The following is an 18,859-nucleotide window of genomic DNA, read 5'->3' on the forward strand; positions in this document are numbered from 1 at the left end:
TAACCATGATCCAAAAGGTTGTCTGAACTTATAGACTTAGTGTAGCTTTTTGTTATTTTAATACTATTACAGTCACAGACATAGCTATATTCATGTAATCTGTGGCATATATAATACATTTATTTCAAGCTGTAAATGAAGAATTAATAAAATTTTCATTTGTTTAACATAATGTAAAGTACATTTTCCTGGTTTGTACGAAAACAAGTCATCTCCAACTTTTAATTTTGTTTTTAAATGAAACAAAACGGGTTATTATCGCATCACTGATGGAATCTTATCTAAACAGCCATATTATACGTCAAGAAATAAACGCAGCCCTATATGTCAGATGCATATTGACTAGTTTAATCTTTTGTTCCTTCTGTAAAATTAGTTTCGATGGAGATGACTGATTTTCAAACTCAATGATTCAATTAATATACTCGTATAATTTAATTGTATTATCACACTGAATTAATAAATAAAAGAACATACCAACACAAGTTTGCTCTTGCTCACTAAATGAATATCCTGGAGCGCATTCTTCGACAGGTGCTCTTATGCAAGCATATGATCCAATTGTATTTTGACAAGCATTGTTATCATTACAGTTGTCCAATTTCAGCAAACATTCGTCTATATCTGTAAATATAAATGAAATCTGTAAATTATGCGTCCCACGGTTACGTTCTATGGAATAAAGGAAGTGAATGCTTATTGGAGGTTAATTATGCAGAATTGGTGAAATGAAAATTTCGAAGAAAATTGTAGAATCTCTAAGATCGTACACCTTTTTTTCTTCTAGTGTAAAATACGAGGGCTTAGAGTTGTCCATATTCTGCATTTCTGGCTTTTTATATAACCTGATAAATCAGACCACGATTCATGAGAAAAATATACTTTGTCAATGAATATTTCACGAAAGATATGTCTAATGGTATTCTAGGAGGGGACAACAGTGATCTATGGGACTTGCTCGCTCCCAATCCCCCTCTAATTACGCCAATGTGTGAACGTGCGTAATAGTTCTGCATATCTTTTAAAAAGTCAGATAGTTTGGTCTTTCAGTTCGGGGCTGTAATACATAGTTTCATTATCCTGAATTTTTTTTATGAAATCCCAATATGGTTTTCTAGGTAGCGGTAGATGCAAGGGTGTAGCCAGCAGGTTAATGTAGGAGAGGCCCGTCGTTTATGAAGGGGGGCAAAGCCCAAAAAAATATGTTGCAGCTAGTGTTTTGAGGCCTGAAAAAAACCGGAAAAGTTTGGTTTCGTTCCGGAAAACTAAAACCACTGATTTTAAGCTTATTATTATTATTATTATTATTATTATTATTATTATTATTATTATTATTATTATTATTATTATTATTATTATTATTATTATTATTTTACTTTCTCTCCATAAATTATATTCCAGATAGTTTTTTATTATATTTATCCCAAAACTACTGTCGCGGACCAAATGTTTTACATTTGTGCGTAACTATTTCAGTTTAAGCCCATGTACACAGAACCTATCTATATGAGATTGATTTTCTTTGAAATTGCACTTAATTTCTTTTAGATTTCCTAACAAAAATATTTCTTTATTATTCATGACTAAACAAACATAATTATTTTATTAACAGCTATATCTTACTTCCTGTTTTACACCAAGTAGCAATTAAAAAAAGCGAATGAAATCCAAACTGAAAAATTGAATGAAAACTTCGTATTTTACCAAATTTTCCATATGATAAAAAACAAGTTTTATAAAACACGAGATAGAGCATATAAAAATATAATGTACTTACAAATTAATTTAGTACCAACGTTTTATGGTAGGAAAAATGAAATGAAATCTTTGAGTTTTACGTCCCACAGTTATGCCGGTTAGGCTAAAGGAGACGGTGATGATGAGTAATGAATGAAATGGTGGAATGAAGAAAGTGGGAGGAAACGGGAGAACCCCGAGAAAACCCATGCACACGGTGTTTGTCCACCACAAAGTTCATTGGGGCGGGGGCTGGGATCGAACCCGGGACCCCTAGCACCAGAGGTGAACGCTCTACCACTGAGCCACCGCGGCCCCTGTTTTATGGTAGTATTTATAGTACCTTTTTCAAAGGTTTGGCATCAAACTGTCAAATATAAATCGCAGTAAATTGTGTAATCTGCTGTCACAAAAAAAAAAAAAAAAAAAAAGTATACCACGCTACTTTCCGATCGGTATAAGGGAGAGGTACCATCAACGGCTTAGCGAGCATTACAAGATTGGGGGGTGGGATGAAACTTGACATTGCCAAGTCTTGATTTTAAAAATCGCCAAGTCTTATTAAAAAAATGAAAAGTGTTTCGAAAATCTTAGTCTCACTTTTACCAACCCTGTGGAAATCTATTATAGCAACCTTATTTTCATATTCGTTCCATTCCATGCTTCGTCTGAGATACGAATACGAACAGCTCTTGTTCCGCTTTCGAGTCCAATTTTACACCTCAACTCAGGATCATTATCACCATGCACAATGCACAACTGCTAATTTGACAACTTGTGGCTAGGTTGGATAATCCGCATCACCCAATCCTCACGAGAACCTCTAAAGCTATAATCTGTTGTAGAAATGCATTAAAAAACGTAGAATAAGGTAGGCTATATTTACTGCTTGTGATATAGGGACATATAATTTACATAAACATTCAAGTGAGGGGTTCAGTGAGAGACCAGGCTAACTTGCACACAAATACCTCCTTAGCTCATCTACTTCATATTTTAAGGACGTTTGTTAAAACGCCGGATCTTGTTGGGTAGGGTGCGGAAAAAGGCTCTGGCAGAGAAGTGGGAGAAAGCCTGAGATAATGTCTTTGTAAAATGATTTTCGACCAAAATGTATGTAGTTAGAGAATGTACTATAATACATATTATAATATGAGATTTGATTCTACATTAAATTCACTATTTATTATCGAATTGAAATTGTGAAAAACAGGGTGCGAAATCCTTGGGGAACAAGGGAATTACCCCCACTGAATATTTTTGGACAAAATTCCCTCACTAAATCCGTCCTGGGGGGGATAGTACACTGAAATAATGTGAGAAGTTTTCAAAGCAATTACCGTAATTCATATGTAAACAACGTGTATTTCATAGTTAATTATTAGATGAACTAGTGATCAGCGGTATACTCGTAATACCTAAGTTTGTATAGTTTACTACTCCTGGATGCCCAAATACGTTAACTTTCTATATCGAAACTTTGAAGCATAAAAGTGCGCAAAGCTTTTTTCTTTTCTTTTTTTAACTCTTCAGTCCTCGTCCCCTCTCACTTGGATTTCATGATTTCGCACTATGATGAAATATATTAAATACCGGCAGGAAAAATACTAATATATAACCTCCCTTTTAGGCGCCCCTCCAACCACGCGCCCGGGGCACGTGACTCGCTTCCTCCCGCATAATCGCGGCCCTGTGAGCTACATAAGTAACATACAGCGGTATATGTAATGCTTTGACTTACAAATGCTATAAAGAAAGGAAGAATTGCTATATTTTGTTTAACTTTCGAAAGAAGCAATTACGGGATTAAAAATAAGGTAGGAAAGGCAACATATTTGTATGAAAATGAAATGAAAGACACACTGGTCTATGCTTTCACCCAGCTGACGTATTGTTTTGAACCCCAAAATGTGACTTTTGGAATCTTGCACTTAGGTTCACAGCGGAAGCGACGAAATAACTTGACTTCAGTGCCGTGACGTGGTAACTCAGTGCCCGGGGGGAGAGTATACGACGGTGCCCCCGTACATATGGGTGTGATCGACAGACCAGCCGCGAAGCGCCACCATGCTTGGCGCGAAGCGGTAGAAAATTTTCAAAATTAAACCCTGCTTTTTCTTGATTTTGAGCACTTTTAATTACTTTTTTCCTTGCATTTTATACATGTGTACGCACATGCATTATCCTCTCGAAGTTTGTGACCCTTTACATCTGCACCCGGGGCGGTCGCCCCACCCCAAGGCACGACACTGCTTGACATCCATTGTAACTTTTCTCCCCACCGAACAACACCCTTAGAAATCTATTGTGATACCATTCCCAAACCACATTTTGTTCAATTCTCCCTACTCCAAAAGCCCTGTAAATAGAGTCTTACTGCAAAACAACTGAAATAATTGTTTTCCTCCGTATTAATATGATCACGTTTTGTTCAAAGGGAAAGGCCTATTCACACACAAAGCAGACACGGTTACACAATATGTTCACTCTGGTATCAAAATCTACTTCCCTTTAGTATTTTACTATTGCGAAAAAACTCTTAAATTTGTCAAATTTACATACTATACGTATTAAAAAAGTTTATAGCTACTAATCAGTCACTGCCTTGTTCTTATTTTATTAATAGGCCTATTCATTCTTACTATTCTCTTATTAATCTCCACAATCTGTGTGTTGTCTTGTATACGCTCTTGTATCAAATGCTTTTGCATCGAATGCTCTACCTGCAAGCGAAACGCTTCGTCTTTGTTTTAATATTGCACGCCACCTCTATTCAGCTTTTGTCAGTGGTACAATTTCCCGATTTTTCATTAAAGATTCTTCAAAATGTTTAGGAATATCAAATGAACAAAAGTGAAGTGTGATCACTTGCAGAGTCGGATTTAGGTTTAGTGGGGCCCTAAGCTGTTGAAGGTAATGGGGCACTTTACGTGTCCAGGTGAACGTAGGCACCTTATATACAGAAATGGATAAACTAATGACATTTTAGGAAGCAGGCTAGCAGAAGGGGCACCATTACTTACACCATAGTAGCCTACATAACAGGAAGCATTGTTGCTACGTCTTACTATATGTAAATTTTATTTTATTGATTGATTTTCTTATACATTGGAAATGGATATCCAGTTTTCTTCAGATTTTCGGGGCCCCCAAGACAGTGGGGCCCTAAGCTATAGCTTGTTTAGCTTATACGTAAATCCGGCACTGATCACTTGCAACAAGTAAAGAAGTTTTCAATGAATATAGCTATCAATTTATTTCAAGATAGGAAGCTACACAAAATTTATGCCAAGTCTATAGAAGAACTGATAATGATTTACAGCACGAACAAAGCGGCATTCTTCAAATTGCTAACTAGGTATTTTAATTTGCCAACTTGTTAAGAAATTGAGAACTTTGCGGGGGGGGGGGGACTCCACCCTTACCCCCTTAACGACGCCCCTGGATACCACACTATTTTTCGATCGGTAGGGTAAAATAGTATTTTCCATACTATTTTACAGTAAATTGTTAATTATATGTAAACTTTGTTATTTTTAAATGACTGAAGCGAAGTAATCTTACGATGATGTTTTATAAGCTGGTCATTTGGGGGCTAAGAACTCATTTGGGGGGGCCTGGCCCCGATGGGCCCCCCGTGGCTACACCCCTGGGTAGAGGCCTGCTAGAAAACCTTAGTACAACCTTACCTGTTCGAAGTTATTCTTGCTGAAGAAAGTACTAATGATAAACACGTTCTTGCGATGTGTAATACATTTCAATAACAAAAATAAACAACATCAACTCTATACGAAAACATAACAGACTTTGTAAAATAACACCTATGTAATACATTTCAATAACAAAAATAAACAATAGCAACTCTATACGTAAACATAACGGACTTTGCAAATAACGTAAAAAACTTTGAAGTTGTAAAAGCATTAAACTCAAATTTACCTCTTATTTTTAGGTGTGGAACCATGCAAGTAACCAAAGCTGACCACATTGAGATTGGCAAGATATGGGATGGTAGAAGTGCCCGTGCTGTAGCTCGTGATTTCAATCAAGGACATTCTCAACATGCTCCAGTTTCGCACTTTGCACTGGCACAGCTACTGCCCAAGTTCGAAGAGACAAGTACAGTCGAGGACAGGCCACGATTAGGTAGGCCTTGAAATTTCACTGACAAATACACAGCTACAGCAATGCTCTCACCGCTTGTTAAGTCATCACAGCGCAGCACATGATTATTATCACTGAAATGTCACGTCAGCCAAAACTCCATTTGTAGGGTGTTACAGACGCGTAAGTGGCATCTTTACAAGCTGTAGCTGCAGCAACATCTTTCTGAGGATGACCCATACCGGAGAATGCAATTTTGTGGGTGGACAGTGGAACAGTGCGACAGAATTCAAACTTTGCAATACAAATTTTACACATCGATGAAGCAAATTATTATGTTACAGAGGAGGTAAACAAACAAAATCTAGGCTACTGGTCTCCAAATAACCTCAAATGAAAGATCCGTGTAAAATGGTTGGCGCAGGTAAAATTATGGTGTGGGTAGGGATTGGGGGACATGTATTATTGGCCCATTTTTTATCTCTGGTACCTTTATTGCAGAACGTTATTTGGACATGTTAGAGCAACTCATTCTTCCCTGAGGGGGCGCGGTGGCTAAGTTGTAGAGCGTTCACGTCCGGTGCTTGGGGTCCCTGGTTCGATCCCAGCTCGCGCCATGTGGACTTTGTGGTGGACAAACACCATGCTCGTGGGTTTTTTCGGGGTTATCCCGTTTCTTCTCACTTTCTTCATTCCGCCATTTCATTCATTTCTCATCATCACCGCCTCCTTTAGCCTAACCGGCATAACCGTGGGACTTAAAACTTAAGATTTCATTTCATTTCATTTCTCATTCTTCACTGAGTGTCGGCCCTGGATGATAGCTTTCCCTTATTTCCCCAACATGATGAGGTGCAATCTCATTATGGACTGCAGGTTCGCAAGTATCTGGATGAACAATTTCCTGGTCGATGGATTGGTCGACGTGGACCAGTGGAATGTCCCGCCAGATCACCTGATTTATCACCATTAGACCTGTGGGGCCACATAAATGTAATGGTATATGGAGAAAAGATTAGGGATCTGGATCATTTGGAACAACGGATACAGGATACATATGCACAAATCACACTTGAAACATTGCTCCGTGTTCATACAGCTTGGAGGACACGTCTGCAAATTTGCATAACACGACTAGCATATTGAACATATTTCGGAAGAGGTATTCTGAGTTTCGTGTGACTATAACATCATAGTTATCATTGTTACGTTAAATCTGATTAAACCATTGAGTTTCCCTTAAAAATCTAGTCCAGTTTCATACAAATATCAAATGACCCCTTCCCATTTAATCTTTTTGAATGAGATTCAAAACGACGAGCAGCAAGACGGCGGCCGTTCACTTGACACGAATCATAAAGTTTCTCGCCTCGGCCTAACGAGTCCCTACAATTACGAATTCCGCTCTCATTGGAGGTATGACTTCTCTAGTACTCCTAGAGAGAGTAGGAGGATTGACAACAATGATTAAAAATGATCGATAGTAATGTTAAGCCTACAGTTTTCGGAGTCGCCGAGACAAAACGTGACATCCCCGATGTCACTTAAGTTCAAAATCAGCTTCCATCCGTACGCCTGAGTAAGAATACATTAAAATAATGGAAAGAGACTGATATTAATGTCGAATCAGTCGTTTCCGGGATTGCTAAGATAATCAGCGACAGTCTTGATGTGGTTAAAGTTCAAGTTTAGCTCTCAGTATGGGTAACACTCTCTAGCGCCCCTAGGAGATGTGGGCAGGGGAGTGCGTAAAAATAATAACAAATAATTCTTAATTTTCGGAGTCGGTAAGATGAACACTGACTCTTACGATGCTGCTTATGTTTACGTTTAGCTCCATTAGCGTCTCTAGGGAATGGGAAGGGAGTAATATGCAAAAATAATCCAAAATGATATATATTAGTGCCACATCCAGTTTTCCGGTTCACTGAGATGAATAGTCACACTTTAGATAAGGTTAAAGTCCAAATTTAGTCGCCATCGATATATGGTAGTGAGAAGGGGAAATATGTCTAATATGACCGAGACTACTGTCGAATTCATAGGGATCCATCGTTATTTACTGTGTTTTTGGGGTTACTTAGCTGTTAAGCGCCTTCCCGATGACATTTAAACCCAAGCTCAGGCAAGAATTGGTGTGTCAGCTGGCTCGAGAAATTACAGGGGAAACCTCGAAGTCGTTGCCTTTCGTTACTGACATACACGACGCAGTTAAATCCAAATTCTGCCCCCGGACAAGACATTCCTAGCAACTCCAGAGAGGGTATGAGAAGAAGGTAACATATAAAAAATAATCGAAAACGACCTATGTTAGTGTCGAATCCATTGTTTTCGGAATCACTGAATGAATACTAAAACTTCCAGTGTCGTTTAAGTCCATGTTCAGCCCCCATCGGCATGGTAGGTGAAAAGTATTGAGAAATGAAATATCTAAAATAACTGAGAATAATGTCGAATCCGTAATTTTCGAAGTTGAGAAAACGGCTGACCCGTTTGAAATAACTTTTGAAACATACTATATACGTCAACGTGAGTTTTCATCATGTCATTTCTATTAAAGTTTGTATTCTATGTGGGTAGGGTGTTGCAAAATTTATTCTGGAAGCATAGTGACTTATGGATTATTATTATTATTACAATTTCATTGAAATGCGTATCATAAGGGGGTAAAGGATTCAAATATTTCGCATACACCTATTCTCTCCGTGCAGAGAACAGGTATTTCAGCTAGTGAAAAATAAATGAAAGATATTTGAGGAATTCAACACCGTAACAATTATGCAACCAAATATTTTGAATGTAATATTTTGACATTAAATGAAAGGAAATGAAATTTCTAGTTTTAAATCTCATGCTCTGTAGGTAAAAGTGAAGAATGGTTAAAGACAGTCAATGACTACGAATTAAAGAATTTTTACAATGAGAATATGGGAGGAAAACAGGAGACCATAAAGAAAACTCACGAGCACGCCACTACAGTCAAACATGGTTTCGGATCGAACTAGGGACCTTTTGCACCAGTAGAGAACATTTTAACATTAAAAATATGTAATGGGAATAAACGTGTTTCAAGGTATTGAAATAAGTTTCAGGAGATAAGGGTATTCTTATCACCCACAGTAGTAAACAATTCAGAACTGAACGAGGTAGTTGAACGTATGAAAAGGACTTTCGTAGAAAGAGCACGTATTATTTACACTGAGTCCTTTAAGTAAACAATTCTGGGAGAAGCAGTTTTATGTTCGTCATATATAACAGAAGTCGAACAGTAAGAAACGATCATGCTATTAGTAAATTTTGGAAAGGTAGAGACACTCATATAACAAACATGTGAGTATGGAAACTGTATCCTGTTTTCATGTGGTGAAAGAGCTGCAACACTGAGTAAGGAAAGTAAGAAAATAGGTGGGGTTCGATGTTATCTGAATAGATATAGCCTACACAATTATCAGGGCAGAAAAATATTGCAACTATGAATATAACACTTAATGAAAGACCTAAGAAATAGCAGAAGGTAGTAAGTGTAACTATAGAAACTATTTATAGCAAACAAGAAGAAAATAATCAACGAAAAGTAGTAGATGATAATACAAAAGAAGATAAGCAAGATGAGGAAGAACAGAAGAAAGAAGTGAAAAAATAGAAGAAAGGAAAGAAATCGACAGAAACGAAAATGGTATGAAAATTAGGCTATATAGCAGACTTCAAGCTGAAACAAAGGCTGATTTTGGATACTATTTGAAGACATTGACAGAAGTTTCAACATCTTGTAAAGAAACTACAGGCTATGACAGAAGCTGAAATATGAATGAAAATACAGAAGGAACTAGAAACTTCTCCTAAACTAAAACCTAGAATGAAATAGAACTACCGAAAATCGAACAAGTAATAGATATAAAATGAATTATATATTGAAAGAAGAAGTGAAAGAAGATGAAACTACAAATCTAGACTAGTTGCGATATATCTTTAAATAAAGAGAAAATATTAATTTCATGAATATATTCTACGGTAATAAAATTATCTACAACATCAAGCATGCTGATATGAAAAAAAATTACAAGTAAACTCTGCATAAAAATACCACAAGAAATGAATACGATAAATAAAAGTACAGTCATAAGACTGAAAAGAGTTATGTAAGTGTTGGTATGAATTTACAGACAAATAAATTATTTCAAAGATCTGAACATGAATTCTGTTTATACTTCATAAAACTAGCTGGATGTTAGTTTACTTACATGATATATTAAGTATTATCTGCATGTCACAACACTCGTTAAGATTAATTCAATACTATTTTGGGAAGATATATGAATTTTACATTCAATCACGAGAAATAAGTTGGTACTTACCATCACAAACAAGTGATTCAAAATTGAATCGATAACCAAGGGGACATCTTCTATCTTCGACATCATTCGCTGAAGGCAGGTTCTGTTGTGGTACATCTCCTGTAAGAACATTTCATGTTTTTCTCTTGCTATCTATCGATCCTTATTCATAATGAACACTTCGCACGAAGGGGACATAGATGAACAAATCTTGAGATACAAAGCACATTGTTGTTTTTGACGTTGCGATTTAACATTACTAAATTTAATTGTTACTTCCAAATTCAAGTAAAACGAGAAAATATGTTTCAGTAACATGTAACTAAAATGTTCTGTTAAGTATATAATTTATTTAATCTAAAGTAACGAATACAACTGAGTAAATTTGACATAATTTAAAAAAGAAAATATAACGAATAATATATTTTTGTAGAGCTTAACACAACAAGTTTAATTATATGAAATCATGCGAAGAATGAACAATATATACCCTAAAGTCAAATTATATAACAGCTCAGTTACAAAACCTTCAAGCATTTTATTTCAGTAAACTTACAGAAATAGTTTCAATTTCGACTTGTACGCGCAAGCTTAAAATTACTTTCAGATAAAACAACAAAAACAACGTGTAAAGAACGTATTAAGTTTGCTTACATTTTATTGAAGTATATAAGAAAAACGAATTTTCTTCTCCTATTGGCAAAATACTAAATTTTCTTATTTGGTATTCATTAATACAGGTATCCTTAAATACCGTAATATAAATGTAAACATTTTTAAGCTTAAAGAATCGGTGAACACAGTAAGATGAAAAAAACGAAGAATAATTCATGGGATGGATTGAGCAATAACTAAACGTAACTCAACTCACATATTTGAAAGGAAGTAGCAAGTAACTTAGTAAGTTTAAGCATCTTATACTGCATTTTATTTCATAAGTAATACAGAACGCCACAAATATTGGAGAGGAAATTTTCATCTTGACCGGAAGTCGAACTTAATAAGTCATTCCCACCGTGACCCTTTATTGTGTCCCATTGTTAATTTTTGTTTATGTGCGCCTATTTACTAACTATTCCTTACCTGGTTGAATACGAGGAGAAGTTGGAACACTGTCGGCTGCAGGTTGGACTACGGAACCATCTGCATTCACACAAACATAGCCACCTTCTTCGTTTCTACATACCTGAGTGTTTAAATCGCATGTATGGATTTGGAGAGCACATTCATTTATATCTGAAAAGAAATATAAAAAGTAAATTAACAATTCAATTGCTATTAAAATCCGTAATAGAAATATATTTGAACTATTAAAGGAAATAAGCGTTAATTTCCTGTTTGATACTTAAATCCTTACATACATCCAACCACTTAGACCAGTCTTTGGAAAATATTAAGTAAAAGAATGCGGATCTAGTTGCATCCGGTGGTGTGTGAAGATAAATATTCCTTAATTCTAAATATAACAAATAACTAGTGTTGTTACAAACGATATTTTGCACCCTTAATATTCTTTACATTGAATTCGTATAAGTGAATATCAGATGCGTATTCTCTTAACCAGAATGACACCCATGTACTAAAGCCTCGTTTGATTGCAAACATTGAGTTCAAGGGGAACGTTTACGTAAAACTTCATGTTGATACGCCTAACAATTTCCGAGATCGGATGACGGATACATTAGTCAGTGAGTTAGTGTGTTTACTCTTTTATGTAAACTGAAGGAAATACATTTAAGAACATACGTATACATAGCCCAACTTGAACGAGATTAGAATCAGAGAATGTGTTCGTCTAGAGATCATGTTAATCTTAGTTTGTAGGTAGTACGCCGGCAACCGTAGAGGAAAGATGAATGTAGTATCTGTAGAAATTTTTCTGCAACTAGTTTGAAGGTCATTGGATAACGCGATGAGTAGAGTTGAGTGTGGATCACACTTTGGTCTACAATGCCAGGATAACACCGGTAAAAGTCTATTGTGTAATTAAATGACTTCCACGGTGGCCGTATAGTGAGGCTGCGAAAGGCCAGGTGGTTTACAGAAGATTTATGATGGAAGATAGATAATTTCCACAGCAGTAATGCGCCTCATTGTCCCCGTGACGCACTGAGAAGTGTCTGGACAGTATAATCAATCTGGCCGATTTTGCTCAGAAACCGGCGACCAACAGTACAGTCATATGCAACGTAGTTCTCCATGTGAGCTAATGAACAGTGAACAATCAATTCTTGGAGGGAGATTTATTTTCCCATGTTCCTCTCACACGATTCTTACTGACACCTAGTCTTTATGAAGAACGTCTTCACCTTCATGATGTCGGGAGAATCTACAGTAAATTGCCAATGGAAGGGAAGTACGATTCACTGATGAGAGTCATTTCTATATCTGGTATAGTGACACAGTGGCTGTCCTATGCATGTCTGAATATGTGCAGATAAGCAAGCAAATCTATCATTGTTCACACTTGCTATGTAGAATCACATAGCATTTTGTGGCGTGCGGCAATAAATTGGATATCCAGCTTGTCTCTGGTCTTTATTTACGGAATACGGATAGTGAATTGTACTTTTCTGACGTACCGTAGTCAATCGTGAATTCTGAACATATCTGGAAATTTCGCGGGACCCCATCTTTCAGCAGGATTAAGCGTGTCTTCACACCAGATGGACAACCTAGTGTTCGCTATACGGTATATGCTTTCTACATCGTCCTGTTAGGTCTCTTGACCTAAGACATATCGAGTGCTGTGGACATGGTGGGACTGCGCTTAACTGCCAGCCGGACTCACACAGTTACATAGATAGTGTGGAATATGATATTCCAGACAGATGGTCAGCGTATCTACTACAGGTTACCTGCACTAGAAACTGCTTTCTCTTGCTTCGGATGGTTACATTTGTTTTTAAGGTGATTACTGTATGTTCTTTCAATTTCTGTATAACACGTTCGTGGTGATTCACGGGTGCTATGTTGGGAACATTACCATCCACTATCATTTTCTGTACCTAATTTAGACCAGACCAGCTCATTTCTACTGAATGTTCTTAAATGTGTTTCTACCAGTGTGTACAAGTATAAGGCATTTGTTCGTAACAATTCTTCAACTCACTTCGTATTGAACTAGAATCTTGAAACAAAACAGCAACAATAACAAAGAAAATATATATTATGTTGTTATATGTCATATTTAATTGAGGTATTTTGAACTTCCAAAACTGACCGACAGTGAATTATCTAAACCAGAAATTGACTATTAAGGAAAAGTGCTTTCCTTTTAAATTAAGATTTGTATACGAAAATAAGAAATTTTCATTTCAAACACTACTTCTACAGTGCTTTCTTTTCCCTAAAATTTACATTGAAAATATAATAAAAAAGTACACTTCATGCATGACATACCACTCATTCTCATTTCCTAAAGTAGATTTAATTTTGTTAAAATATTGAATACGGTGATAATTATATTCTGAACGTTCCATTAAATGAAACAAATGTTACCGATTTTTTTGCAACAACTGCTCAGGTGTGTTTGACCATAATTCGTAAATAAACATTTCAATAACAATCCAACAGTATGGTATAAGTTTCTTTCATGAAAAAACACACAAAGCGAGTTTACTTCTGGAGATAAATTTCCTCAAAGTTTTCCGAAAACGCTTATTATAATTTCGTTAATATTTCATCAATAAATTTCAGGGGTATCTGCAGCATGACTTGATTTAATTCAAGAACTGCAAGCGTGAAAGTTGAGTGCCGTACTTCTTCAAAGTTATTGTGCTTACATTGAACTTAACGATGAATGAGTTTGCATTTCTTGAACAAGTCATAAGCCAATACTAACATTGTCCTATGTATTCTGCAACAAATAGGAACATAGTTCACAAAATAGCATTAACGAAGTTACATTGCATTCTTTTAGGCTAATCAATTGTCGGATTGTTTGAATTAGTTCCAATTAAACCAGTCTGATTAATGTACCTGTTCAAACGCTTTAATTTACACTTTAATGCTTGTATATCTACAAAAATACATTTTAAATCATAGGTCCTGTACACAAAACCAAACGTTTCCTAATTACATACCAATACAATTTCTCTCGTCAACATCCAGCTGATAACCTGGGTGACATGCGCATTCAACTGCTACTCCCGTGTCTCGACATTTATGTGCACAAGGATTATTGGTCTGGCATCTGTAAGCAATAAAATAGGCATTATTCTGTAGATCAAAACCATAGGAAATAAGTTCTTCACACATATGTAAATTATTTGACTGGTAATACTGAAGCCGGTTATCAGTTTCTGAGGCATAGTCTATTCAGAAGTTACGTTACGAATAGAATGAGAGAAAAGTAGTTTAAACTGAATATTCAGTTTCATGTATTATGTTTACATAATCATGCTTACTAATTTATTTGTAAAGTAATTCTTTATATATTTGTATACGAAATTTGATTACTAATAATAATGAAAACAAAATCAATGAAAATAATGTGCTACATACGCATAATATTAAATAGAACAGGAATTTATGATCGAAATTTCTTGTATAATGTTTTAAATATAGCCGTAAAGTCAATAACACACAAACAACGAATTATTCATTAATGATTGTAAAGAAAGAAAAAAAGACAACAACTTATATTCAACTTTGTTTAGAATATCAAATCCAGAAGTTCAGATATAGACTATAAATAATTACCAGGTTTTCATAAATGAATATAGCAGTTTGATTTCCTTATATTATTACTTAGATGAGGTATACAAAGTTCTTTCTAGGCTCAAATTAAACAACAAAAAAGACAGTTTTAGTTGTATGCATGCGCGCAGATAGCTATTCTTTGTTTCCGCTTGGCAGCAATAGTAACAAACATGGCGACTCCTCAACAGAAGGCATCTTGTGTTTTGCAGTTTGCTAGTTTTAAGTCAGTTATTACAATTCAACGTGCGTTTATTATGGAGTTTGATCATGATTCCCAAAATGCTTTCTGTTGAGGAGTAGCCATTTTTGTTACTGTCACTTCCATGCGGAAACAAAGAATAGCTATCTACGCTCATGCGTGCAATTAGAGTTATGTTTCTCGCTCTTTAATTTGAGCCTACAACAACTTTGTACAGCTCATTTAAGTGATAATATAAAGAAATCAAACTACTCTATTCATTTACGTACATCGGATATCGTATATATATATATATATATATATATATATATATATATATATAGTTTCTATTTGTATAGCACTACTTAATTTAGCCGTACATGTACAAAAATTTTAATAACTACCTATCAGTAAATTCTTCTTGTTGACAAGATTTTCCATCAGCCATAAGAGAAAATCCATCTCGACATTCACAACGATAGGATCCTTGTACAGAGATACAGATGTGTGCACACAGTTGACCCGGAAACAATTCACAAAGATTGCCGTCTCCTGAAGAGAAAAAGAATAATATTTTTTCTCGAACTATGTAGTTAAATTGCAGCTCCTTCTATATTAATTGTATAAATTGAATCGGAAACAGCCATAGGAATAGGGTTGCTCACGAGACAAGATTTGAGGCTAAATTGTCTCTAAAAAGGAAAGTCACACTGTTAAAAATTAAAGTTTCATCGCTTGAAAATAAGGGAATAAAGGTTATCTAAGGTATTAATTATTACAGAGTGTATGCAATAATAAAATCTTCCTGTTTAATTTTAATCCTAAACAAAGCTTTAATTTTTACCGTTGATACTTTCCTCCCGAGCAGCATCTGTTTGAAAATGTTTCTTATCTGAAAAGCTGAAAAGTATACTTGTTTCTATTGGAAGAAAACTGTGTCTCGTCTCGTTTTTCGTCAAGAATCTTGTTTCGTCTCGTTTTGTGTACAATCCTACATAGAAATAACGTTGACACTTTAAGAAATAATATTATGTAAACATATACAGTATGCACAGAGCTACAGCGAAAGAAATAGACAAAATTAAGGTTTTGCAAACCAAATACCATTTATGTTATCAGGAATGATTTTACATAGTTTTGGTAAAAATAAATCTTCAAGTTTTGTTTGAACAACTTGTACGTGTTCAAAAAGATGCTTTGTTTGTCACATGGGACAATACTTCCGGAGTATGGCGCAGGGCATGACCACTTCTAAGTTCGGGAAGTATTTATGACAATGTGGTCCGGTAACAAACTTTACAAGTTTGACAAGTACAAGTTCTTTGTAAATTTTAAATTGAAACATTAGAGTTAAGTAAAAGTGATTTTAAATAATACTTGTGTTATTTCTAGTTTGCTATTATTTTATTATACAGTAGTTATGTACCAAAATTACTGTGGTAAAGAAACACTAGAAAAAATAAACATAACTTAAAAGGGTATTAAGCGGCTTTTAAAAAGGGCTAAGAAGTCGAAAATTATATATGTATATATATATATATATATATATATATATATATATATATATATATATATATATATATATATCAACTGAGTTCAAAAAAGCTCTGGCACAAGCAAAAAATAATTTTGAAAAGTCCGCAAACGTCACTATCATCAATAAGAAGTTTTGAAGTCTATACAAAACCAAATAAATCAATCCACATACAATTATCATTGAAACTATAACTTTATATTAGGCAGTAAATTATTTGGCTTGGCACAGACATCAACATTTTATATTGATAATAATAATATATTCACCCTTTTTGAAATTTTTTCTTGTTTCTAGCATTTTTAAAATTATATTTCGGCTTTTAATGCTTTTTGGAGGTCCGATAATATTTTATTTATTTTTTATGGAATACTTAAAATCGAAGCAGCACAGTTTTTAAGTTGCAATTAGATCGTCACAATAGTTTGAAATCGGCAAATTACCTGCACGCTAACATCTTTTACCGTTAGGCAAACAACACACAGGTAGCGATATCTATTAGTTTGGTTGTTTATTGTTAGGAATTAGTGTGACACACTGAGACGTTTGCCTTTTATAAATACGGTGTAATTATGACGTAACTTAAAAAAACAAACAAGTACCGCTAATATTATGTTTGGTCTACTGTGGTTGGTAACGGCAGGATAGATGTGCATGGTGAGCATCCATATAGGCAACACAATATATACAACACATATGCATTCCAATCACTGAAGAAGAATCCATATGGGTAGCAGCAATTCACAACTGACGAGTTACTGTGAGTTCCTCAAGCCTTCATATGTTATTTTAGGCATTTTATCTATTCTGGCTTGGGTGACTTGGTATATTATTGAAACAAAGGTTAAGAAGAATATGGAGAGTAGGTAGAAAAGTATTCTATAACAAGAATCATATATTCTTTATAAGTGTTTGTACAAGTATAATAAATTTCCGCAATGAGCGTTCTTTCAGCTATTATTATTATTATTATTATTATTATTATTATTATTATTATTATTATTATTATTATTATTATTATTACTAAACTACGTTCAAATTATAAAATTCTACAAATTAGACTAATAATACCTGAAGGTTGAATGTTTGGTGGTGGCTGAAGAGGAAGTCTGTTAATCGTTGATGTTGTGCCTGGATTAGAAGAAGACTCTAGGCAACATGATTGGTAAGCTGGATCCCACGGATGTCCAAATGAGAACGACTGAAACGTACATTCCATATTCATAGAGCCTGCTATTACTCCCAATTTGCAGGCCTCGCAGCAATCCTGTATAAAGCCAAATGGAATATATTTGTGTTAAAGTGAATTTCTTCCATTTACAAAATATGATTTATTTGAAAAAAAAAAAAGTTGTCTAATGCTTTAACGTGATAATAACAAAATTAATGATTCCAAGTTTACATTGAGAAATTGATATTTAATGTTAATGCAGTAGTATATATTAAAAAAATGATTGTCCTGATTTCAGACTGTTATTGATTTTCATTGATACCACTGATTTCTGATTTTCTTTTTCCAGGTGAGGTTGGTTTACTCTTACAGCCAGATATGTGGATACTTCATAAATAGTATGGGCCAATTCACTACGCATTTTTATTAGAAACGTGAGTAAGGTATTTCTAAGTACTAGTACTATTCAACATAAAGTGACAGAATTAATTTGAGTCATACAATGATTTTAACATTAAAAAAAAATGAGTTACATTACGTTAGAGTTACATATTCAAGACTTTGCACGTAAAAGTGGTACGTAATGTTCTAATTGGTTACTCTTGGTTAGGTTTGGTGTTTATTCATTTTAGTTCCTAATTCCGTAAGTAGAAGCGCTGTAGTTGCTCAGACTATGAAATGACCTCGTACAGAACAAGAAATGTTGTTTGTAGTGGTTGACTGAAACAATCGAAATTGATACAAAGTTTGCAACTGGTCACGGAAAAGATCTACAGAAATTAAACTGATAAAGTTATGGATGCAGAAGTTTTATTCATATGTGGGATTCAAACGGGCGACAGTAGCAGCAGATTGTATTACATTTTTGTAAAATATTTCTCTGATCACCCAATAAATCAATGTGACAAAAGAAGTAAATGTGTAAACTTTATGTTTATGTACAACGTGGTCACGGAAATAGTTTCCTATTTCAAAACGTTATAAACGAAGAAGTTACTTGAATAAGTTGATAGATAACAATCTTCATTTCGAAAGGTCTCTAGACCAGTGGTGAAGCGTAATTCCACACTAGGATAGGTACGACAAACTAATAACAC

At 34.9% G+C, this 18,859-nt stretch overlaps 1 protein-coding gene across 4 annotated transcripts in view; it reads right to left on the reverse strand.

Annotated features, from left to right (window-relative positions):
* Nucleotides 1-18,859, reverse strand: part of LOC145688004 (uncharacterized) — a 132,607-nt gene that overhangs the window by 54,585 nt on the left and 59,163 nt on the right. For all 4 annotated transcript variants that reach the window (XM_081761670.1, XM_081761669.1, XM_081761668.1 and 1 more), the window contains exons 4-9: nt 17,663-17,858; nt 15,462-15,609; nt 14,261-14,370; nt 11,259-11,411; nt 10,197-10,295; nt 478-624 (exon numbers count right to left, since the gene is read on the reverse strand). In XM_081761670.1, coding sequence (XP_081617796.1) covers nt 478-624; nt 10,197-10,295; nt 11,259-11,411; nt 14,261-14,370; nt 15,462-15,609; nt 17,663-17,858 — 853 coding nt within the window. The remainder of the gene's footprint in view (nt 1-477; nt 625-10,196; nt 10,296-11,258; nt 11,412-14,260; nt 14,371-15,461; nt 15,610-17,662; nt 17,859-18,859) is intronic.

Source organism: Thermobia domestica, chromosome 6 (assembly GCF_964235325.1).
Source record: "Thermobia domestica chromosome 6, izTheDome1.hap1.1, whole genome shotgun sequence".
Taxonomy (NCBI): Eukaryota; Metazoa; Arthropoda; class Insecta; order Zygentoma; family Lepismatidae; genus Thermobia; species Thermobia domestica.